This window comes from Amblyomma mixtum, chromosome 7 (genome assembly GCF_055824585.1).
Source record: "Amblyomma mixtum isolate Tamu chromosome 7, ASM5582458v1, whole genome shotgun sequence".
In the NCBI taxonomy this organism is placed as follows: domain Eukaryota; kingdom Metazoa; phylum Arthropoda; class Arachnida; order Ixodida; family Ixodidae; genus Amblyomma; species Amblyomma mixtum.
In genome coordinates, this window is record NC_143018.1 from 88,604,301 (window position 1) to 88,629,330 (window position 25,030).

At 47.2% G+C, this 25,030-nt stretch overlaps 1 protein-coding gene across 1 annotated transcript in view; it reads right to left on the reverse strand.

Annotated features, from left to right (window-relative positions):
- Positions 1–18,374, reverse strand: part of LOC149336771 (salivary peroxidase/catechol oxidase-like) — a 50,725-nt gene extending 32,351 nt beyond the window's left edge. The window contains exon 1 of the mRNA XM_089554770.1: positions 17,911–18,374. Within this exon, the coding sequence (XP_089410896.1) occupies positions 17,911–17,918 (8 nt within the window). The 5' untranslated portion in view covers positions 17,919–18,374. The remainder of the gene's footprint in view (positions 1–17,910) is intronic.
- Between the last annotated feature and the right edge of the window lie 6,656 nt (positions 18,375–25,030).

A 25,030-nucleotide genomic window follows, 5' to 3' on the forward strand; every position in this document is an offset into this window, starting at 1 on the left:
GTGTGTGTGTGTGTGTGTGTGTGTGTGTGTGCGTGCGCGCGTGGGTGCGTGCGCGCGTGTATCTGTCCAAATGCAGAGGAGCGCTTTGAAATTAGAGCAGTTCGGATAAAGCGAATTCAGTATCAGGATAGCTCTGCGCATAGCGCTCAGTCACTGGCCGAGCTTTCTTGCAGCTAAGGCCTAGGTCGGGCCGATGTTGTAATGAATGTGGTGGCCCATCGTCTTATAAAGAAAGGAAAGGCTTAGTAATTGTCGCAATATGTGCGGCCCAATGAGGTGGTGAAAGGAAGCAGGGACAGAAAGAGTTGCCTTAGTACAGGGCTCCGGACTAATTTAGACCACCTAGCTTCTTTACCGTACCCTAACATCGAACATCACAAAAGAATTTTAACCCGATAGCTTTAAGGAGCTTGTGTCACAAAAAAAAAAAAAAACAGCGTTGCCGCTGGCGTCGTCGACGTCGTTGATCGTGAACGAAAAATCCACGAAAAAAACCTCAGGGAAGCATGGGCCACCTTGAGCCACCGCGGTGGGTGTCTCGCAAATGCCACGTTGTTGGAGCTATACCTGATACGCACAAACACTCAAGACACCATAAATGAGCAACGTCCTGGCCGAGCGATTGCTTTGGTTTCCTGAATGTTGGAGAGCCTGACACAAGTATTTCTTGGTGAGTAGACGGGACACGGACTTTTACTTTTAAGTCGGTACCTGAAGAGGGTCAGCGTACTCCAGTTTGATGAGCGCCAGAAACACAGTACCTCCGTGGATTTGCCGGCATTGCACCGATAACTTTGGACACCATAGATGCCTCTACTACCTGGCCACTCTGATAACCTCGCTCTTTATTGCAGATTCACGCTTGTCAGGTCTGACATTCGCGAAGAATTCGCGAGGATATTACGTAAGGAACGCCGCACATAGCCGCGAGGTCCCGTAGTTTTGACTTTTGTTTTCGAAAAACCATCGAGACTGTCAGGCATATACGGCCTCTTGCGTTTCACATAGGCTGAGGAGAAGGTACGTTTATTAAGGTCGAGAGGTGTCCTTGAGCTTGTGAAGGGTTCAACCGGCCCTATGCTGTCCAGATGACTGCATGCCACCACAGTCAACTGCGAGCTCGGCGGTTTTAGAGGTTGAGGTTGCTTTAAGATACAGTCGCTGCTATACCTTTTTATAACTCTGCTGAAATTGTTCCGCCGCCCCAATAATTTACTTCCTTAACTCCTTGAGGATTTATATGACCTAGTTGCCCTATGTCGCCATTGGTTTAAGTAAGCGCCAGCATGGAAGCATTGCAGTCTAATACACCCCTGACATAGGACCCTTTTCAAATGCGTTTACATCAAGGGATCCACTTATCACAAAAATGTCGAGTTTCTAAGGCAGTTCCGTTGGGCTTCAACGGTTTCAGACAGCCGCTACAGCCCCCCCCCCCCCCCTCCTCCACCCTCTCTTTTTCCCAAGGTCCATCGCAACAAAGGCGTAACTTGCTACCGTATAGCGGCGAATCATGTCTCTGAATGAAAGGACCAAATCCTCAAGGCAATTGAAGTGCCCCCGTGACAGGAGCGTTGCCGCCACCGAACACTGCCCAGAACATAAGTAGACCACGGAACCACCGTGTCAGTTCTTCCTGCGCCTTTCACTCGACGCTGATAACCTCGCCTGCGTACTCTCTCAAAGCTTCATTCTGGTGCACGAGCAATCTACGGTAATGGTTTCCTGACACTGACAAGTGCGTTGCCGTTCCATACGCCCTGACAGGACAGGGTTAGTGTCGCAGAAAAGAGGCGACGGCATAAAAAAAAAAAATACAGAGCGCAACGCCGCGCGAGATGTCTACGACGGCATACTCCTCTGCCTTTACTTTTCGCTGTCCCGTCGCCTTCATGTTTGGCGCCTTTTTTTTTATGCGGAGAAGATACTCGTAGCGCCCTCCTGCGACGAGCGGATAAGTCGAGCTTCCGCCGGCGGCCTCGCCTGAGGGCACGGAGGATTGAAAGCGGCCGATGTGGTAATCGCGAAGCAACGGTTTCCTTTTCGAGTCGGGCAGACCAGGCCAAGAGCTGTGGAAACTTCGCTGACCGCACTATAATTGCTGCTCTGTCTGGGACCCGAGACGACGCCAAATTGACGGCTGCCTCTCAGGTCCGCGTCTGATTTATGGTTTTTCGGTGGGACGGCCGCTTTCCGAAGCTCGCAGACGCGACACGACCTTCTCATCCTTTTGCTGGGTAAGGGTTAGACGACTCTGGCGGTGCGTTGCATCACCATCTTGAAGTCATTTTCTCGAACGGAGCTCTGCATCTCCTCAGAATTCCGTTCCTCATACCCCCCCACCTCCTCTCTCCTCCCACCGGACGCAAGCGAAGTGATGAAACGCAATCGAGACTACTGGAAGAATCATAACAAAAAAGAAAAAAAAGGGTAATAGAAACCGCTTGTTGCACATTGTTCCTTTTTCGCGTTTGATGCGTGTCACGTGACCTGACGTCATACGCATGCCGCCCGGGGATGACATAACGAAAGGGGCCAGTAAATGATGCCACGTGGTTTCCCGAAAGGACACCCCAGGAGTATTTCGAAAGGTGCACGTGCACAACCACATAAAAGGGGGGGGGGGGGGGGGGGGCAGCCAAAATGTTCAGAGAAAAAGAGCATAAATATGAAGGAGGAAGGAAAATAAGTTGAAGATGATGCGTACGCCGGTTGCTTCGTGCTACTCCGGGGTCGACCTCTTTATCGAGGCGCAGCTGATTGGGTCCGGGCGTTAAGCAACCGGTGATTTCGTCGATCGGCAGAATTTGGCGAAAGACGTTAAAGGACGGAAGAGAGGGTGCGAGGGGAGGTTTAATGGGTCAGCCCATCGTTCGGCCCCCTTCCTGGTCGTCGTCGGCGTCATCTGTGGGTGGCAGACGGTAATGACGGCCTCGAACCAATTGTTCGATCTCGCCGCCATCGCTTCCTGGTTTGGAGGCGGCGACATCGTTGCCCGTCTATGCAGCCGGCTGTAGTTGCGCGTCTCTCCTTGAACCCGTCGCTTTAGAGGCCGCGGCGGGGTATGTGAGTTCCGGTATTTCTGGTGACGTAATACGACGCGGCTTGACGCGGCGGTCACGTTTCGCCGCAAACTCCTGTGTGCTTAAGCGCGTGTGTCTGTGTGTGTGTGTGTGTGCGCGCGCGGGCGGCCGCGCTGTTGTGCGGAGGCATAATAAATCAGGCGAGACGTCATCGAAGACCGCGAACAATTTTTATGCGAACTGAATTACCTGCCAGGACTGTGGCGGCGTAAGTTGCCGCAGTCGTTAGTACACAGGAGCGGTCGCGCAAACCAGAGACTTTTCGACGACATCGCTTTTCAACTTTTCAATGGTTGAACTGTGTATAGGATGAGCCGTAGCTAATACCTAAGAGCGCAGTGGGACGAAACAAGAATTTGCGCATGCGGCCTTCTGTTATGTGCTTCTCTTTTGTTCCGTATCCATTGTTAAGTATTCGTGGAATAATGTGGCTACGAGCAAGCATAGCAGGAGGCGGCAGAAAGATAGGCGGACGAAATTAAGAAGTTTGCAGAGATAAGGCCGCCACTGTTACAGGACCGGGTTAATAGGATAGACATGAGGGAGGCCTTTATCCTGCAGTGTGCGTAGACAGGCTGATGATGATGATACCACCAATATAGCCTTTCGAGTCGCTACAACTCCTTTCAACTGAATGAGACTCGGTTCATTTGACATTTATTTTCCTACTGAAAAGTGAAATGCTGTCTAGAGGTATTGTCCTAGAAAGAGCGATGGCTTCAGAGTTCTTTACTACACCACATGTGAAAAGCTCCGGACTCCGAGATGACTGATTATCGCGCTGGCAACAAAATCTCTGAAACAGGTGGCGTAACAAAAATGCATAGGTGTGACAGTGCGAGAGATGAATGAAAACCGACGACAATAAATGCAGTTTAGGGCTTGTGAAGTTAACGACGACACACAGCGACAGTTTTCAGAAGCCGCCCCTAGCTGGCGCCTCCATCTACTAACATGTAGAGTCACTGGAAAAGCTTTCCAGTGAATCTACTAACGAGTGCAAGTGCACACGGGGAATAGCCAGGTATTGAAGCTGAGTTCCATACCTACTGTTACCTACGAGCTCTGGTTACCCGCTTGTAACTAATCGCCTGTTTATAGGATGATGTTTACGCATGTGTCCGATCCCCATACCCCCTTTTTTGCAGCCGATTCGCAAGCTCACCTCGAATCACGTCAAAAATAAAAGAAAGGAGAGAAAGAGGATTTTCTATCAAGCAGGCTGTGCCTTCTCGGGCTCATCAGGCCAAATCAAAGCAGGCCAGCAGAGCTTTAGCCCCTGCTTCGAAACGTAGACAGCTTTCCAGTCAGGAGGCTTTCTTTCCTTGTTCAAGGTCAGGTGATAAGCAAGTGCTGCCATGAACATGGTGATTAGCACCACATGGTATGGGCGTGCCAAAAGAACCGGAACATCGCCAAGATAGACGACCTTAGCAGGGCGGGGGGGGGGGGGGGGACACGCTGACCAAGCCTGGCCTGGAAAACACGACCACAGCTGATATCCAGGGCCATACAGGCGGCAGGATACAACGGAGCCATGGACTTGGGTCACAGACCACTATGAAAATCCTTGAATAGACGTTTATTCTTCTCCTAGTGCTGGTGGAAAGAGGGTTTGCAAGTGTCGGAGACGGGTTGAAAAGCTCTTTCTAGTTCGGAGCATTACGACGCCCAGTGGGCACTGAAACTTCACTGGACGTCCGCAGGACATCTCGAACGTCCCCAGGACGTCCAAGAAAGTTTAAGCGCCCATTTGGCGGTGCTAGTGGATGTTCTTGTCGGCAGCACTGCGCCGTGGGCAGCTCGTGTCCAGGCTCTCTCATGCTAGCTGTGGATCAGGTGTGTCCACAGAACACTAATGCGAGCCTCTAGAGCCTCGTAGCCTCGTAGACCTTTACGGTCGCCATGAAGGGCTCCAGGTTCAAGAACAGCTGACTGATGCGTGCACAACCTCAGTTTAAGGCTGCGGCGTTCTAAAGCGAGGGAAATGCTAAGCCTTCACAATTACGCTTGCAGTACAAAAACGCAAGCTAGTTTATAACACGTTTCGCACCATACCATGCATCGGCCGTCAGCCTGACACTTCTCGAACACGGTCCAGTATAACCGAGTGAACATAATACAAATTCAGGACCTGTACCGTAGCTCCTGCGATGTGGGCGGAGGGGTAGTGAAAGACGTGTTGTATATGTTTTGTGCGCATCGTTGACTTGTCCTAAGTACGGAGATCTAGGAAGAAGTAGGAAATTACTCTTGTGATGCATTTTAGAATACAAACGAGTTTGGTGAGATGAGACCTATAGAGAGAACGACGATATAGTATATCAGCATTGCAATAACATCATGACAAACTTGTAGCCAAACAAGAAATTTAATTGGTATTTGGCAGGACACTAGACCCCCACAGTTGTTGACCAAAAGGGTGGGCTGAAGGGCAGCAATATCATGAAGTACATAGTGTACAGGAGCCAAATGTTCGAATTAAAATTATAAGAACGCAGATAACCAACTAGCGGTGCTGACGGAATGCCATTCTAAAGGCAAGGAATGGATTATGCATACTGGGACACCAGAAGGCAGGGAGCGTTGTGTGAGGACTTTGCCTTACAATTTCATACGTGGGTGTTGCTGATGACAAGTGACAGCAGATCTCTCTCTCTCTCTTTTATTACGAGAGCCGTTACTAGGAGCTCACCCTAAAGGTGGATCGTATAACTGAAGCCCGTTGTAATTGTACGTGTAGTTGTACGTTGTATTTGTACGTGTGGGCGTGAATGCGGTCGTCTATAAATTCATCCGTGGTCCGAGTGAGTCAACACCTAATCGTTACCATTTCACTTAGCCATTACAAATAACATTGGCTTTCATGGGCTGCAGTCACAGCTGACCTCTTGCATTCATTTACCTAGAGATCCCGCTGTTTACCCGGATATTACGAGGGAGTTTTATTACATCGTTGACTTCCTCGCATTGAATGTTATGCATATATACGTATACACCTCCTTTTGATTCCGCAGTTTGTTTCGATTCGCTAACTTAGCCGTTTAGGTTGTTTGACTCATGGTTTCTTAGGCATTTCTCTTTTATAATCATTGGTAATTTTTCTCTACACTCCTTCTAGAGGCTAAGTTTGGCTGCAGCATATGTAAAAAATTTACTGAACGAGACGGTCGCGATCTTCTCATTGCTTGTGTTCTGCGAAGAAACAAAGTTTCCACAAGGCTCCAGCAAACAGCGCCTCTTTGTTAATGCAGCAGTTCGACGTTTGCAGACACAAGCCAGACACAGAGGATGAGAGACGTTAAGCCTCTCTGTTCTCTGCGCTTTTGTCTTTTTCCTTTCAGGCCGCACCCTGGCGTGACAGATGCGAGCTTCGATAAGGCAAGAATTCTGAGGGCGAGCCGCCTTTTAGCTCCTTCGGCTGCGAACAGGCGGCACTGGCATTGCTATTTTGGGAGGTGAATGCAGTGCCGTGTACTTGTATACCTCTAGTGGTGCAGGGCAAAGAATGCACCTGGGGCGAGGTGGCGTGATGTTGGCGCGGTACTCCATACAATGCATTGCGATGTTTTGAAAAGTGGCACGTTCACTCGGTGTGCTATGAGTCTATTATTCAGGTGAGCCGAGTAGTGGTGAGAATATCTCCTATATGGTTACGTCTCCGGGCAGGCATGGCCTTTGAGTGGGTGGGCGCTCTATTGAGAAGAGGATGGGCACGATCCCCGCTTGAAAAGGTGGAGGAGGGAGGGAGGGAGGGAGAGCGGAAGCTTTTCCTGCAGCTTCTTCGGTCCGGAGGACAGCGGAAGAAAAAAGTAGTCTTTTTTTTACTCTTTTAGGACGAAGAGAATTTTTTAAAGTTATAGCACTAGTAGCAAACTCCAGGTGTCATCAGTGGCAGTGGCTACATCTCTAGCGAGGTGACAAAACGCTGCAGAAATGCACTTCATCCGGTTTAGTTCCGCAAAATACTGCACTTCTTAAATGTGAACTTCGTCTAACGACACAGGCGTAGCTTAACAGGGCGCTAAGTACAAATTAGGCTTGAGAGAAACGGCAACACCTTGTAATACTTTGCAACGTTACTAGTCTTTGTGGACAACGCAGTGGCTCAGGGGTTATGGTGCTCTGGTGCTGACCCGAAAGATGCGGGTTCGATCCAGGCCGCGGCGGCCGAATTTCGATGGCGACGAAATTCTAGAGGCCCGTGTACTGTGCGATGTCAGTGCACGTTAAAGAACCCCAGGTGGTCGAAATTTCCGGAGTTCTTCACTACGGCGTCCCTCATAGCCCGAGTCGCTATGAGAAGTTAAACCCCATAAACCTAAGCCTAGACTAACCTTTATGAGTAATAAGTAACGAGCGGCGCTCTAAGGAGAAAAGGATATATCAATGACGCGTTCTGCTATATATGCAAACAGAACGGAGACATAGTTTCCGGGACATTGCCATTAAAACCGACCCCCCAGGGCGGGCACGTTCTATGGGCACGCCCTCGGACGTATCTATGTGTGAGAAATGGCTTCTGTTTTTCTCTCGTACGAGTATGCTTGCGGAGTAAAGAAGTTGCAAGGTGTCGTTGAATGCGCAAGACGGTAGCGAGCCGGAATGAATGATTTGACAGAACAAGACGTACAACCACCGACTACACAGGTAGCTTCAACTGTCGAAAGCAGCGCGCTCGGAACGCCTCCGCCCTCTTAGGCCGTGGGCATGATGAAGTGTTCGGGCGGCTACAGGTAGCAGAGACGAAGCACTGCGCGCCCTCAAGCAGCTCACTCTTGCTCTACTCTTGTTCGACAAGATAGCGAACAACAGTAAGAAGCGTGCATGGGCGTCGAATGACATCCAGCTCGTTCGACTTTCCATCGTTTTGCAAGGATGGCAGCAACAGGTCTTTGTTAAGCGAGACGAGGCAAGATCCGGCTCTAGTATCACGTCACAGTGCGTTCCTGTACGACTAGCGCACGACCACGGGTATTTGTTAACCAGTTCACATAAGAAACAAGGGGACTGACTTGACGGAACACGTTGATAGCAAGCTGCGCAGAATTCCCTTGTTGATTTTGTTGTCTCCAGGAATGTTTGAAGAGTGCGCGTAATAAGGAAGGCTTTGAAAGAGACCTGAGCACCAGGAACATCTTTCTGACGTCATCAAAGACTGGCGTGACTAACCCAGCACAGTGCTGAGTCTGCAGAGTGATGCATTTTGAAATTGCATCAGGGCTAAGCGATAGCTCTCCAAGGACATCTGTTGATTATACCGCACAATGCAGGAACGCGCCCCTAACTTTTCTGCGGGTTTCGGTGCATCACGCGAGGGCTCAATCAACAATTCCTCATTGGCCATAGCAACAGCGGTGTGACACAGCAAAAACTATAATTGCAAGGCGAAGTGGAGTCACGCTTTGCACCACATATATCTTCTATTGCACTCAAACGATCAGACTTTTGCAATAAGACAGGATCCTGTCTTTAACGAAATACGAAGTTCTGCGCTTGAGCTCTCACGAAAGCCCTAAAGAAAAGGACATCAGACGAAGGCGTCACCTATGAGCGGTGTTGCAGGCTATCACTGGCACCCTGGAACCCTATGAACCCTATGAACCCGCAGTTTTTTTGAATGCCATAATTATGGCGACAATCAGCTAACGGCCAAATACTGGATCAGTCAGCGAGCTGGAATTTGAAACGTAGGCCCGATGAAGAGCTTCGCTATTGACAGCATAAATGTGCTCTGCAGAAGGCTATACCTGATTAATATATCACAGTAAAACAATAATGATAAAAAACGCTTCTCTGCACTTAAGAGGCAACATCTGCAGCACGGTAACTCTTTTCCCTTAAAGGAACACTGACGGAAAATTGCAGTTGGCCTGTATCGATTGATTACCGAATTCCAATGATAAACGCGCTACTTTTATGGAAAATTCGCGCAGCTGAAATAAAAAAAAAATGAACGACAAGTGTCGCCATCACCGGCAGATTTCGCAACTAAACTGGGCGCGTCGACAAAGCTTTTTTCTTGCGCGTATTCAAGGTGCTTGGCTACGCGCCATTCATTTCAAACGGTGTGGACGTCGCGACTATAAATTGAGCGGCGGGAACATTTTTACAGTGAAAATTTATCGGCAACAAATGCGTCGTTTTCTGTCGGACAAGCAACAACGTACCAAGAAAGATACATATAGTTAGATTCCTTACTGACAACTAAAATTAGATGTAGTCCTGAGTGTCACTTTAACTCCATCGTCCTTTATGCGCATAAACATGAGCGAACAGGGGCGCATATTGCCTCTCCCTGCATTTGACAGCTTTGAAATCATGGCGACAGCCTTGAACGTCTTCTCACGTATTCAGAAAAGGTGATAAATATTTACAACCGAGTGAAAATTCTGCACCGAATCGGGCTCGGCGCCATCGCGGTTGCGCAGAACCTTCAAAAGCGGTAATTCGCATGCGCAACGATTACGCAATCGTCTGCCGAGCGTCGCAGACGAAGCAAGCAGACGACACATATCCGAAGGTTGCGTAAAGGCGCTGCACAGCGTTGTTCTAAACTGTGACGTATTGACGGTGGGATGGAGAGAAGGAAAGGAGTATTTCGCCGGCGGCCGCAAAGCACTCAGGCCTCAAAAACGCTTAATCCGGCCAGATATCGGCGGCTCAATTCATTTCACCCTTTCTCGTATTACGCTGGCCGCGTTAATTCTGCACTTTCAGCCCACTCGCTACACTCTAAAGCCAAATACGCCTTGTATGGTAGTAAAAAGGGAATAAGCTGTCTTCTAGCGTACTCTCTTTCATGAAAGGGAGTGCTGTAGAGGATTTACTCCCTTGTTACGCCTTTATGTTTAGAGTGTAGCACCCGCAGACTTTCCGTTACGGCTTCGGCCACGTTTTGCTGGCAGAACAGCTATATACAGCCCAGCCTTCCCTTCTGGGACTGCTTATATTTTGTTTGCTTCGACGGGAGCTAAGTGAATTAATAAAAAAAAATGCGAAAAAAGAAAAGCTGTGCAAATCCGGCGCGCGTACAGCCCCATATGCGAAGCTAACTGCAAAGAAATAGAGAAAAAAAAAGCAGCGATCGCAAAGGACAGAAATGGGTAACCTGTTCTGTATTCGTATGCTCCCCACTTTCTCTTCGCATTCCTGGTCTTATCCTCATGCTTTTTGTTATTCTTACTCGTGCTTGGATTACGGTTCGCCTCGGGCATATAGCGGTGCGGAGAAAAGCACGCCATCAGTATGCCGACCGCGCCGACCGTCTCACTGCACACGTGGATATGGCCAGAGCTGGCGGGGCCGAGCGACGAAGTCCGCGCCGCACTGGCCGCCAGCCTTAAACGCGGCGTACAGGCTACGAATGCTCTACTGCCCCTGGAAATTAACCGGGTGTCTCCGCTGGGGGACAATAGTTTTCTCCGGAGACAGACTGCTCTGTCTGTGTGAAACTGGTTATGGGTAGCAACGTACAGTGCATTAAAGAAAGAAGAAAAATAAGGGGAACTATAATGAACCGAGACGTAGTGGTGTTCCTTTGGCTGGATATTATTTAAGCGGGCGTGGTTCTTTCTATCCACCTGCCCCGTGGTCTTGGATGATGCTCTGAGAAACCTTGTGTGTTAATATTTGGGAAAATATAAAAAATGTACACGAAAATTAGCAAGTACACCTGTAATGAAATGAACTATGCAAAACACTATTCATGAGAAAAAGAAAGCTAATTTCGTCACCGTTCAGCATGCGGGCTGTAATCGATGCATTCAGCTGATTATAGCTATACGAAATACTCAATACACTAATAAACCTTTAACAGTTAGGGTGATGATAATGATGATGGCGGATTTTAATAGAGCAAAGGCAGCTTGGCGATAGAGCACTATGGCACAACAATTAAACCTCGTATAACGAAGTTGAAGGGGCCCGACGATTAATTCGTTGTAGCCATAGCTTGGTTATAGCCCGTGTTGAGCGAGCTTCCAAGGGGAATCGTCATTCCTCCGTTATATCGTTATAAACTGTTTCGTTATAGCGAGGTTCGACTGCATATATTTTTCTTATACGCAAGGTGGGTTCCAAGACCCAATTTTCAGGAATTTTCACCCCGAGCACCAGGCCAGGAAAACGCTTGCACCCACTGAACCACCGGTGGATACCAGGAGACAGTGGGATCGTAACCCCGCACTCCGCAGGATAATCAAACCACTGGGCCATCGCGGCGGTAAGAGTTGGCGTTCTGAATGCAAAGAAATTTAAGTTTCCTCGCCACAGTTGCGTTTCATAAAGTTTTGACAGTGGGTATACAGTAAAGTGGAATATACAGTAAAGTGGGTATACAGTAAAGTGGAAGTGATAGGGATTCTATGCAAAAATAAATTATCTAAAAAAGCACAACCTATATAATTTCAAGTCATTTTATAGTGAGTAGGTTAACTGATTGTTTTATGCTTCTTTCCCACCAGATCCTGACGAAGTTCAGCCCAAACACCTTTATGGGTCGCAGAATGATGTAAATTTGATGACGCATCCGTAAATATTAAGTTCATCGTAGAAGCTCTGGGAAGATAATAAAAATAGAGGCTTGTCAAAAAAATTTGAAAAGACCTCCAAAAGAAAACTGCCTATGCTTTTTATTTCCTTTAATAAGATGTTTTATGTCTGCGCCTTTGGGAGAGCTGGCTTTTCCTCCCTGAGTTGGCAGAATAGAAATAAACACGTACAACGATTCCTGTGCTCTCAAACCTTAGCTTTCTATACCTTACACACTCAAAAACCCTGCAGTGCCCTGGGCACAAGGGGCAAAAATGTAATATAGTGGTGACCACGAACAAAGGATTATTCCTGCTGCTTGTTCAGTTCACCGATTATTGCAGTTTTCTCGCCGAATAATTATTGCCGATGTTCCTGCGTTTAGAAACTTGTTAGTCAAACATGACAAAGTTAGGTTTTGATTCTAAAAGTTTTTACACCGCTTCAAGGCTAACCAGTGATGAAAAATAACCCGATGGCTGTTCAAGACCATTCAGGTTAGGCTATGCTAGTCCTTAACTGCCACGCTCATGAAAAAATAAAGGAAAATTAGTTTTGAGGAAATGAATTGACGCAGTAACTGTCTCGCATATCTCTGTGGACACCTGAACCACGCCGTAAGGGAAGGGAGGAAGATGGGAGTGAAAGAAGAAAGAGAGAAAGAGGTGCCGTAGTGGAGGCCTCCGGAATAATTTCGACCACCTGGGGATCTTTAACGTGCACTGGCATCGCACAGCACACGGCGCCTTTTGCGTTTCGCCTGCATCGAAACGCGGCCGCCGCGGTTGGCTTTGAACCCGGCTACTCCATGCTCATGGCTCAGAGTTGAGGTTTGTCAGCGTGTCGGTGAAATGAGCTGCGGTAGGATAAAACTCAAGAACGAAGTGGCAAAGGCCCCTCAACGGATGGCCTCCAGCCAATGGAGTCTGCCTGTTGTCATGACGTCACGTTCAGTAACCTTACACCTGCTAATGCGACATGACATGTGACTAGCAGGTACTAGGCAATGGTCTCGAAATGTTTCAACTCTGGGACCAATCTTTACTTCCGAGGCAAGGAAAATATTCTTCAAGACCACTTGCTTGGGCTGAAAGCAACCGGTTTAACGGGAGAACCTACTGTCCCAACTATTCGACCTAGCCTGTTATCGGAACTCCGTTCATTGGCCTAAGTGTGTGCTCATAAATGCGAAGCCAGAATCGTATAACTGACGGAGTGGAGCATTCGCGCGTGCTATAGTGTAACATTTGCGCGTTATAGCCATGAATGCAGGCGTGCTTAATTCCACTCATATGGCCCATTACTGAATAAGAAGAAGCAACTGTAAATTTTTGTTGAAGGTCAGTGTTTTGTCTTTGACTTCATACAGTTTTGTTGACAACTAAGAGAAACTGAACTGAGGTGACTGCAGTCAAGTATACCCATATGGGTTCTGGATCGTGCATCTCTAAAGTGTTAACACATAACTGACACTGTCATTCCCCATGACATGACATTTCACACTCGGAGTACTTGTATCAACAAACGCGACACAGCCGCAGGACACTCAGCCAAATACAGTGGATACAATTTAACCGGTACAGTCATTTTCTCGACGCCTAATAAACAAACAAAGCGAACCCCTTGTTAGTAGGCGTCACTCATACAGAGCAGCTTGCGTTTGTCGACCTTTGGCACTGACCTGGAATGAACGCCTTAGGTCGCGAACGTGTGTGCGGCTGACCGCAGCGGTGCCCTAGTGCTTTCAGCAAACGCGTCTCACTCAGTGGAGGGGCTGTTCGATCCTCAGTGTCGGCGGGTCCCTGATCACGCCTTGTGAAATCTACACATGTTAGCCAAGACATTCTTTAGCCACGCCGTCCTAACGCCAATAAAATCAAGGCATTAAGTCAGCATCACCAATTTTGTGCCTAGCCTGTAACCCTATAATCTGTCTCCTATTATCCTGTAACTGAAAAAAAAAAAAAAATAAGCCGTATGTCGGGTTTGTCGTCATGCTGACAATACGAAAAAAAAAAGAAGAAAAGTTGACTCCGCAGGTGGGGAGGTTCTAAAATGCGTGGCAGCAATGGCAGTCCATCAGTGTTCGACAGAACAGTGTCGACACAACTGCGTGATCGACTGAGGTAACACGTTATCTCCTGAGGCGCCCCTGTGTACATCTCACTTATTACTTGTATTATTTTCTTTCAGTAGGAAAATTCAGTTGCCTCCTCAGAACGGATCCTGAATAGTGAACGAATGAACATAACTGGCGTCGTGCGAAAATGTTTGCTCGACGTAGGTGAATAATTGAACGTTCATAATGGTACCACTTTACACGTGCATCTAACACTGAACCCATTAAGCTTTCTTTTACACTGTAACGCTTTAAAATTTTCTATTATTTTACATTTTTCTTTCGAGGAAGGGACGAACAGGCCATCAAGCTAATCAAATAGATATGCACTCAAGACTGTTTGATTGCTACTGATTATCATTAAGGCAAGTGAGTCATGAATGGGTAGTGTCTGCTACACGGAGAGATTTTGTACTCGCATTCATATCGACTGCTTGAATTAAACTTTCAATTTTTGTTCTCAATTCTAGCCTTCAAATACGAAGCTGTATAGGTTAACGTAAAAGACGTCGTTCTAAGTCTCTTCCTTTGTGTTGGCTTCGATAGTGTGTTACTACTGACTCGTTCCGATAATGTGGTCTGTGCACTAATACAGGCTGACCATTGCCGGAACGCATTTTTTCCCGCCGGCCGTATCACGCCTGAATACGACGGTTCTGGTCCGCACAAAAAACGACGCGCTCAAGCTTTCTTTTTCCTTTTTCTACGCGCTTCTGATTCCAGACGACAAAAAAAGAAATTGAAGGAACAAGCATGAGCCTGGCGAAGCATTCCTTTTCGGTCAAAAGAGCATCAGCTCACGGTAAATAGCGGGCCAGATCGTTCCGCTTTAACGCACCATTTTGCAATAGCAATTATCGTACAACAATGACTCTCGGCCGTAAAGACCGTGCACGCTCCAAATACCCGGCATATCGAACGTTCTTTGCATCCGCGGAGTTTGTTTTTTTTTTTTGTTTCCGCAGCTACGTTACGCTCATCACCCTGTATCTTAGCGCTAGTGACGGGAACATCTTGTCGGAGCTGGAGGGCGGTTTTGATCACCGCGAATACAAATGCGATTGCCGCGAGAACATGAAAACCGAGTAAGAGAAAAAAAATAAAGATAAGAAAAGAAGAAAGAAAGAAAAAAGGCAGGCATGACCACCACTCCAGACGGATTAGTCTCTCTTTCTCTTAATCTTTTTTTTCTGAGCGATGGTATGAGAAGCCGAGAAGGATTTCCTTAATGGGAATTCTTTTTCTCTAAGATCCTACCGCACTGTTCATGCACAGGAACGGCAAATACTGCATGCACCATTTAGCGCCCGCTCCCCCCCCCTCCCCCGCTTTTTTTACCCTCCTCATCATGGGAATCACTGGCTCTAGCAAAAAAGAGTAAAGAAAAAAGCAAGAAGCAGCCATCGCTGAATCTGGTATGTTATCAACCGCCGGCTCCGAGGCAGATCGACGAGAAGGAAAGTTAAAGGGGAATCGAGAAAGAGAAAAGAAGAGGAAAAAGATAAGAAAAAGGGTAAGAAAAGAAGAGAGAGACAGGCACGCGGAGACGAAGGTATGCAGAATGGAGGTTTTATGGCCACGATTCGCGTAAGCGTTGGAAGGGGCGGAGATTTATGGCGGAGGGGGAAAACAGCTTCTATCTCCGCTTATATCCCGGCTGAGAAAATGTGTCGCCGCAAAGCACTCTCGCTCCTCGCGTTACGCAAAGGAAAAAGAGCGGCCAGATCACTCGGCCGCGGAAGATCCGGTGTGTGCCAGGTGATGATGGGCGCCGCGCTGTTTTGGTCTCGAGCAAGGCGAGCGCACGCTCCGTCGAAGCCAGAACGGTACACAACGTTAGCTCTTATGGGTTAGTACAGTGCCTTCCTTCTCTTGCACTGGCCTGGCGGGTCATGTTTGAGAAGTATACACTCTGTCGTATGGGTCGTTTACGCCCTCGAACGACGAATCTAAAGCGTGAATGACTGTGTACATACATAAGAATGCTGCCGGATGTTCCCATACAAATATATACTATAGCCGGCTGTAGGTAATTAGCCCAAATAGCTATAACCTTTCCGATTGCCGTCTTTAGCAGTAGTTTCAGGCGAGCATACTTTTCAATAGACAGCTAAAATAGATGTATCGTCCATAGCTGTATTGTTCATAAACGATAAGCCGCCGGGGTTGGTCAGTGTTTATGGTGCTTGGCTGCTGACCCGAAAGACGCGGGTTCGATCCCGGCTGCGGCGGTTGAATTTCGATGGAGGCGAAATTCTAGAGGCCCGTGTATTGTGCGATGTCAGTGCACGTTAAAGAACCCCAGGGGGTCGAAATTCCCGAGCCCTTCACTACGGCGTCTCTCATAGCCTGAGCCGCTTTGGGAAGTTAAACCCCTATAAACCAAACCAAACCATAAACGAGAGCTTTAGTGGCATAGACTTTTTAATAGCTGGCCGTAAGAATAAGAACTTCTTTGGGAACGTAGAGATGATCATTAAAGGCCATAGACGGACATGGCTTACAATAAAGTTTGTCCATAGATGCCCATACACCAATTTTGTAAGGGCTTGCACCTCCAGGATATATGACTGTACGAAAATGCAGGGAATAAGCATGGTATGGCAAGGCACGTCAAGTGTTGGGCCGCCGTTGTATGCGAGGACACAGAACAGTGCGTTTGATGCGAGTTTAGGCCGCCATCAACTCGTCAGACAGGCGTCTCTAACGCTAATCGAAGGTCACGGCCACATGGGCGACATCATCTCGGCATCTGGAGCGCTTGTCGGGTGTCCGTTGGCATCGATAACTGTGCGTCCGACGTAGACTGGCTAGTCGTCATTGATGACTATGCCGTAACCTTGCTTTCTGATCGTCCATTGGGCGGTCGAACGCGCCACTAATCGATGCCTGAAAGAGTCCATCAACTAATGGCCGTCTGTACGGTCTCTACCGTCCCACTCGTTTCCTGCAAGATGACAGCAGCCCAGATTCGCGTAGCAGCGGCTGCGATTTTCAGATATGCAGATGGTGCGTGGCTTTGTGTGCTACTGCGCGGTGCATTTATTTTTTGGGGTGGCTTAGGCTGGTCCTTCTAACAACGGCAGTTCTAGGGGCGGTTGAGATAAACAGTTACGGCGGTAGGGCTTTGAAGAGTAATAAAAGCAACGGAGAGAGGCAGAGAGGAAAAAAAAGGAGAAAAAATGTTGTAACGGCCGGCTGCAGATTGAACTGATGGCCAGAACCTGTTAGGGACGCGCTTTCGACGGCACACCAGCTGCCCGACTTCCGCGCGTAACTTGGCCTGCTGGCTGAATTATCTCAAAGCAAGCAAAAAAAAAAAACGAGTGATTTTCGTTTCCATCGCAACAGCGGTTGACAACCGTTATCTCTGACGGATCCAACCACACAAAAGCTGCCTTTGCAAAGAAAAGTTATGTACGTGATGCCCGGATTAGGAACGTTTGCATTTTTTTTTCTTTTAGGTGCAATAAAGATACGAGTATTTGTACATGTTTGGATGTTTTACCTTCCACTCCGTTCCTTAAGAAATGCATGGATAAATGCACTACGAAATCATGAATTCGAAATATCAACTGTTAAAGTCAGAGAGTATGTGAACGCTACCAAAGTCCATTCGGAGTTCGCGTTATGTAACCTGACGCTTTTCCTAGAGCCGGGACAAGAACCCTAGATATAGGATCTCTCATAACTTCTGTTTTCCTAGACCTTGCTGTAGACGGGCATTTGATCCACAATATTTCATTTAGTGCACCGTTAGCCACGGATCATGACGCACAACCCCACGGGTCCCTGTGCCCCTAGCTCTAATTCTCGCGCGATGTCTCACTGCCAAAATCACAGTAGATCACACTTCACCGGCAGCATCAGCGAGCAGTCACGTACGACTGCATACGTCCCCGTCGGAGAAGAGACGCGAGTTGAGCCCGCGGCGTAGACCCTCTTTGCATCCGGACGAAGTCCCGTCGCCGTAGTAGCTAACAAAACCGTTATCCGCAGGCAACCTCCCGACTAACTCCGAAAGGCAAAGTCCAAGAGCCAACAGGATGCACCGATGAATCCGCGTGGTAAATCGGCCTGGGACCCTTTTGCGCTAAGACTGTATTCCGAAGGTCCAAGTCCAGCAGCGGGGAGGTGTGCGTCCGTGCTTGAAGGATGCAAGAGGCGAAAGCTCACCTGTTCATGGCAGCGTGTGGACGGCGTGTGTCGAGGTGCGGATCGGCGGCGGCCAGCGGGCAGACTGGCGCGGCGAGTCGGAGGATGCACAGCGCCTCTCCCAGCCTTGACCCTGGCCTTCGCCGCTGGGCTTAAAGAGCGCCGCGACGGACGAGGAGGGCGCCTCTCCGCCACGTAGTGCTTACGCCGACGCTGCGGACGTCATCGACCGCCGCCGACGTGCTCGCGGACACCTCCTCGTCGCCACAGTCCTGCTTGTCGTCGCCGACCTCGTCCTGTCGGAAACGCGGCCTCCTCCCTCGCACGTGAGGAGACCTGAGGGGGGAGAGGGCGCAGTCTCGAAGAGGTAGCGGACGTTGGAGGCCTGCTGCCCTTCTAGCGTCAACGCTGTGGCCAGGAAGTCCGGACACGGGGCTACATACCAACAGAGTGCAGTCGGCCGTAGCTTCCGTCCGTACAACCTGTTGAGGTCGCCTGTGTAGAACAGTTAACAAACCGTGACTCCTCTCGAGGATTATCCTGAAGGTGTTAACCGATTCCGCTGCAACAGCTTGTAAGAGCTGTTCCTAGGAAGATGACTGGCCGGTCGTTCTCGAAAGTACTGTGACACTACAAGAGAATCGGTGAGAGGAGGAAGGGTTGTCCATTTATAATCTCAATTTCCCAGTTGTATTTCCACAGTTATCCTCTTTGGATTGGTGCTAGAATTATTTCCAGTCAAGGTCGTTAACTGCTTGAAGAGACTTCGCGAAGAATCTGGGCAACAGTGTGCTCGGCAGAAAAGGCAGGGAGATGTTAGCCGCTCATAAGCGTCCCGTATAAACCATGACTCCAATTAAAACTTCTCAAGCACAAGGAACACGGAAAAACAGAGACAGGACAGGGCGTGGGCCTTGTTATTTTCTGCGTCCCTATTGGTTGCGCGGTTGTGATATGCATTCCAATAGAATTAAGTCCGCATCTCTCATTGCTAAGTCACGACGATGAAACTTTGCCAAAGCATCATTCACAACGCCTCTTCATGGCCGGAGTGAAGGATAAATTTTGTGTTTTTTCGAATTTCGCCAAAATGTTATTTTTAATTCTGTTGTGTACATCATTCGTTCTATACAAACGCATGCATATTAAGGCCTCTTTGACATCCTGGTAGCACAACATGGCATGTAGTCACAAGCAACGCCTGCAAAACTGTTTCGTGCTTACGAAGGTAGTGGACCTGGTATTTAGGTATCTCTCAATCCTCCTTGCGTCTTACAGTTACTAGGCGAACTTTTTTTTTACTTTGTACATTTCTCAGCTGAGTTCTGGCGGGTGGCCATGCATGATCGTCATCTGAGATGCGTTTACCCCCGTTCGTACCAACAGACTCGTCGCATGTGTACTGGAAATAACGGGCAAGAAAGCGCAGTGGGCGATAACGCATTATTCGCTGAGTAAGGCGAAAGGTGGTCATTTGCTGCGTAGAAACTTTTGCTTTCAACGAGAAAAAATCCGCTTCAAAAGTTTTGTCATCCCAGTGCTTTGCTATAACGCAAATCGGGTGCGCCGATAGGATGACAACAGGAACCCGAACAGCGGGGCAGTGAAACGACTTCACTACACCGAAGTGTACAGTACAGGGGAGTTGATTACAGCTGGTGCAGACGAAAGCAAGTGCGAAATAATTCTTATAGATGGACTCTGAGGTTAGTAAACTATCTGAGGCTAGCTGACTAGAGTTAATTTTCCGGCAAAATGTCTTAAGGTGAAACCACGAAGCCATAGTCTAGAGAAAGAATGGCAAGAACACTTTGGCAACTAAAGTGTTGAGAGACGAAAGCCGAGGACACTATGCCGTGGCGACTTCCGGTGGATGTGACGTCACACCGTTCCCATGGCTACATCGATACCCAAATTATACATCTTTCGAGGATCTTAAGTATTAACTACGCTTAATTACACAGTTTTTCGTATAATTTGACACAGATCCGAAGTTTTTCCGATCATTCTGTGGCAATTTTCACTAAGCCGTGACGACTTCCGGTGGATGTGACGTCACACCGTTCCCGTGGATATAACGACGTCCGCGCTATTTCAACGCAATTTCAACATTTTTGCCTATAATTACTTAACTAACTAATCTACAGTCATCAAACTTGGCTTCTAGGTTCATTTTTTCTTCCTCTATCTAAAACAACCATTCGTTTTCTCCTATCTATTTTAATTACCAAGTTAACACGAGTTAAATGGTGGCAAAGGTGTTACACCTTCTGCTAACGGACGACAGTATGAGCCATTAAAGGCTTTCGCCTTAAAAGTAGTGTGTCGAATGGTTGTGTCTAATGTGTGTCTAATGTGGAAAGAGCCGTACATCGTCGACGCCCGGCAGACGACGCGTGTGGCTAGATCACGGTGGTTTAGGCGACAGGATGGCGTCTTCAGTGGATGCATAGCTGTAACTGGACGTGCCTTGACTGCGCACGATAACAGGTAAAGCGAAGGCTGTATGGAGATGATGCGCCTTGGTGCAAGCGTCCGCGTGCAAAGCGCACGTTTTGAGCAACGACGCTGATTTCTCCTGAGCGCCGTGGAGACACGCACGATTCGAGCTTCTTGGCTTTAAACTGCTTCAAACTCAATGGCGGCGCATTTACTTGAGGGCGGAGGTCAGACGGTTGGTGCACGCTCAGTGTAAGTTTACTGTGGGCTTGTACGCGGTAGGGTGAATCAAGAAGGATGTTTCGGGATACTGAAAAAAAAAAACCGCTGTGATTTAAAAATTCAGAGTGATTGTTTGTGGGGCCAGTGGCGAAGTCCATTAATTTTCAGAAAGACCATCTTTATGAGAATCACGCACAAGAAAAATGATCTTGCGTGCTATGTTAACGACACTTGCTCTCTGAGTTAACACTACAAATGCCCTATTTCAATGAATAACTTCATTCTAGAAGAAACACATTGATGCTGTTGCAGCGAATTTCCTTCGTAAATGGCTTTTTTAAAAAGTGCTCTTCGAAGTCCTCTACACCTGGTGTGCGTGTATCGAATAACGCCGTGTTTACAAACATAGGAGGCGCTTGTGGAAAAAGCTCGCAGAGATGTAAATAGACGAGGAGGGGGAGTACAGTTTGGGAAGTTATCATACACGTACTAGTCTGCAGTTAAGAGCCCTGATCAAAAGCGAGTGCAGAAAACACAAAAAGGGAACGAAAAACTTGACAACGAATAGCGCTAATGGCAGCAAGCATTGAGGAAGCAATCGAGAAACGCCCCATGAAAAAGTGGGATTATAACCTGTTAGAACTGCTTATCAGTACGAAAATGAAACAAGTGAAAGGAGTAAACAGCTAGAAAAGAAATAGAAAGCCAAGTAGCTGGTGGAATAAGGAAGTTCATTGTACACGAGTGCGTTTGTATCCGCTATGCACCCTGACCAATCCCCCGCCGTGGGTATTTGCCATTAAGACTGAGGACATAATCATCATCATCACCATCATTAATAAGTAAATTAAGGAGGCCATCGAACAACGACGGGTGGCTTCGAGAGATTACGAGAGGTAAAGAAGGCGCAGTTATTTAAAGAAGAAATAGGCCAAAAATGTGAATCGTAGTGGAAAAATAAAAAAAAACTTAAAGAACAGTTCCTCGTCCAGGAACAATAAAGCCGTCCGCTGATCGCTAGATGGCTGAAGTATGTACACGATGCAACTAAAGGAGAGCCATGAAAATTCTGGAACCGTATAAGCTGTCTGCATAAAAAAAAAACGAATCAAAGAAAGAAGGAATGGATTCAAGATGCCGAGGGAGAATGTTTAGAAGGAGGCGACACTCTGAAATGCTTTACATCAGTTATAACTGAGTCATTTAGGAGAGAGGACCGGGCAATCTCCCTGAATGAGTGCGCAACACAGGACAGCATAACAGAGAGGAACTTAGAAGTGACCAATCTTGAGTGGGAAAAGGCAGAAAAAAATATTCCCAAATGCACATTCGCAGGGATAGACAAAATTGAAATCAAGCTGATTAATGAACTTGGTCCAAAAAGCAAGGAAACTTTGTTGAAAGCATTTGAAAAAGTCGAAACAAATAATCAGATTCCGGACAGCTGGCGGCAGAGTAAAATGAATTTTATTTATGGACAGAAAAGAGATTACGATAACATCTGTTATGTGTAGGCTGGCAATGCAGGCGGTGAAACTAAAAGTGTAGTCATGGGAGAAGGTAATAGGATACTCGCAGAACTTCAGAACGTGTTCAGAAGCGACAGGAGCTTAAATGATTGCCTCTTCGTGCTTACCGAATGCATAGAAATAGCCAGGGCGAAAAATTACCTCGGTATTTAGCCTTTCTGTACATAAATGATGTATCCAACAGGGTGAATGGGAGCTCCAGTGGACAATACTCAAAGATGAAAGTATCAGTCATGAGATAATTGATTCTTTGCAGGAAATCTACCAAGGTAATAAAGGTGAAATTACTTGGGAAGAGATAAAAAGTACAACTCTAGAGGTACACAAAGGAATAAGGCAAGATTGTCCTCTATAACCGCTGCTGTTCATGCTTCATATGATCAAAATGGAAAGAAGGCTACAAGAAAGTAATCTAGGTTATTATCTGCCGTACAAATTAGACGGTAAGGTCGTTTAGCAACGGCTCCCGGGATTAATGTATGCGGATGTTATTGCACTGTTACCAGATAGCCAGAAAGATTTGCAGGCTCTGGTTAATTGTTGTGGAGACGAAGAAGACACACCTCTTGGGGAGGGGGGTGTATGCTCGGCTTCGTGGCATATATTTACCGTGGCGTTTTACAAATCTTCAAAATGACAATGCACAATTTGTCACAATTTTCTTGAAAGTACTCGCCAACCAGAAACGAACGGTCCACTCCATGAGTGCTCTGTGAAACGAGAAAAATATTTAGATGTATCTATTATTCGCGCTGCCGTCCCATACCCCCGGCGGGGGCGACTCGCACGCGCACATATCGCGAATGTTTTAAAAATACATCGCCTTTCAAATCTCGTTTCACACTTTCACAATCTATTATGCGATGTACTTGGTTGTTGTTCATGAGAGGACGATCTCGCAGGTTCAATGTGAAAGAAAAAAAAATACTTTGAAAACTTTTGTTTGCACGCGTTTCAAGGGGCGTAACCCCCGTTACACGAGTGCAGCGCCATCGCATTTTGCTTACGTCACAGACTTACGCCACATACTTACGTCACAGACTTACGTCACAGTCTATAGCGTGCAAAGGCCCTAGTCGCTCATTATTCGAATATGCTGTAATTATTTGGCATCCATAACCCTTAATCAGTGTTAATTAACTATAAAGAATTAAGAAAGAAGGGTCAGGTTTTTTCATAATTTATAAATTCGTACTTCTGTTACCGAGCGTCCTAAACGCAGTGGATAACGTCTGGTGTCGGATCGCAATACGGTTTGCCCATTAGTTTTCCTTTCAGTTGGTGTATGGTCATTATAACAATGATATTTGATGTGCTTACACATATTCATTGTGTTATAATTAGGCACTAATCAGTGGTCTAACAGTGTAAATTCAACGCACGAAATAAATAATAAGCATTCTTTCTCTCTAAGGGCATTAACCGTAATAACTTTCATAAATAGTATGTTACCAGAATTCGTTATTTCTCTTGAAAAAATAATTGGTAACGCTGTGTACACAATGAACTACCCTGCATATTTTAGGCGTGTGTACGTAATAGATGGAACTTTATCTATTTTTTGCACAATGGAAACTTTACATATGCTATCTCATCGTCCCACATCGTTTCTGCATGTTCCCTACTCTTTTTTTCCCCGGTATAGTTCAAGCGACCACCGTTCAGTGATTCAGTCACAATGCCCGCGGTAATTTATTTTTGCTCTTTCTGATAAAATATTCATGCCTACTACACTGTTCGCAGCATTTACAAAAAAAGAAGGTGCTCTAAAAGCATATCTTGGCGTGGTGCACTACTGGTGACAAAACTCTCCAGTACGCATACACGGCAACAAAGGCCGATAGCCCCGTTATTAGGCAGTTGATTAAAGCCCAACGAGAGGAAGCAACAATCATGTGCTCCAGTGTGGTGCTGATGTGAAAGCTGATGTACGTTGGCAGGCTTGATTGACAACTGGGGATCTAAATCTCCTTTTCCGCGTCCCGGCCAGTTTTGCCCGACAGTACAGTCGCCAGAGCTGGTGGTTCCTCTGGTACCTGAGAGCGCAGTCACCTACGACGACACGCACGTTGGAAACCTGAGACCACTTGCCAGTGGCTGCTTCCTACGGACCCAGGAGGAAATTTCTGTAATTTGATGGTAGAAAACTGGAGAACTGTAATTTGATTGGAGTTGCAGTGGGGCCACTGACGGCATAACTCATCCCAAGGCAGAAGCAGGGAAGCTAGCTTTAAAGAATCAGATTACATTGCTGAAAATATACCCCTATCAGCTAAATTTAACTGATGAACTACAGACCGCGGGTGAAACAGCGAATTTTTAGAAAAAGAAAACATACGGCCATTGGTGACACCTGCAAGCCGTTAAAATGCTATTCGAAAGGCCCCAATGCGATAGGAAAATACTCATTTTATAATGTTCGGCGGGGCGCGCGATATCTTCTATATCTACGACGTGCTGCGTGTGCGACTGCACTATATACACGTGTTGCAGAAAATTACCTGCTACTTCTGCTTGTGCTTAGCTGGGATTCGTGTTCACTTGAGGGCAGTGAACTTTTTGTCAATCAGCGTGCCCGAAGAGAGCATGAGCTCTGCCTACGTCTGGTATCTCTTTCCTGTCCACTATATTCGGGGTTTTCTCTGTCGCCCTTATTATAACGGCCCTTATTATTGTAAACGAGTTTCGGTGCTACATCAGGATTCCAACATGACTAAGGCCGGTTTAATAAACCAATAGAGAGAAACGCTTCCTTCGCACGATTGACACGATGTTTCCCTTCGTCTTGATCCATCTGTTTGCCTTTGATAGGATTGTGAGACCGACGGACCGGCTTTGAGTGTGGCATTGCAAACCATGCGTTCTCTCACTGAGAAGTTCATTCATGCTGTGTATCCGAATTGAAGCAGCATTCCAAAGTCCCTTGTAGCCAAATTTGATTCACACTTGAT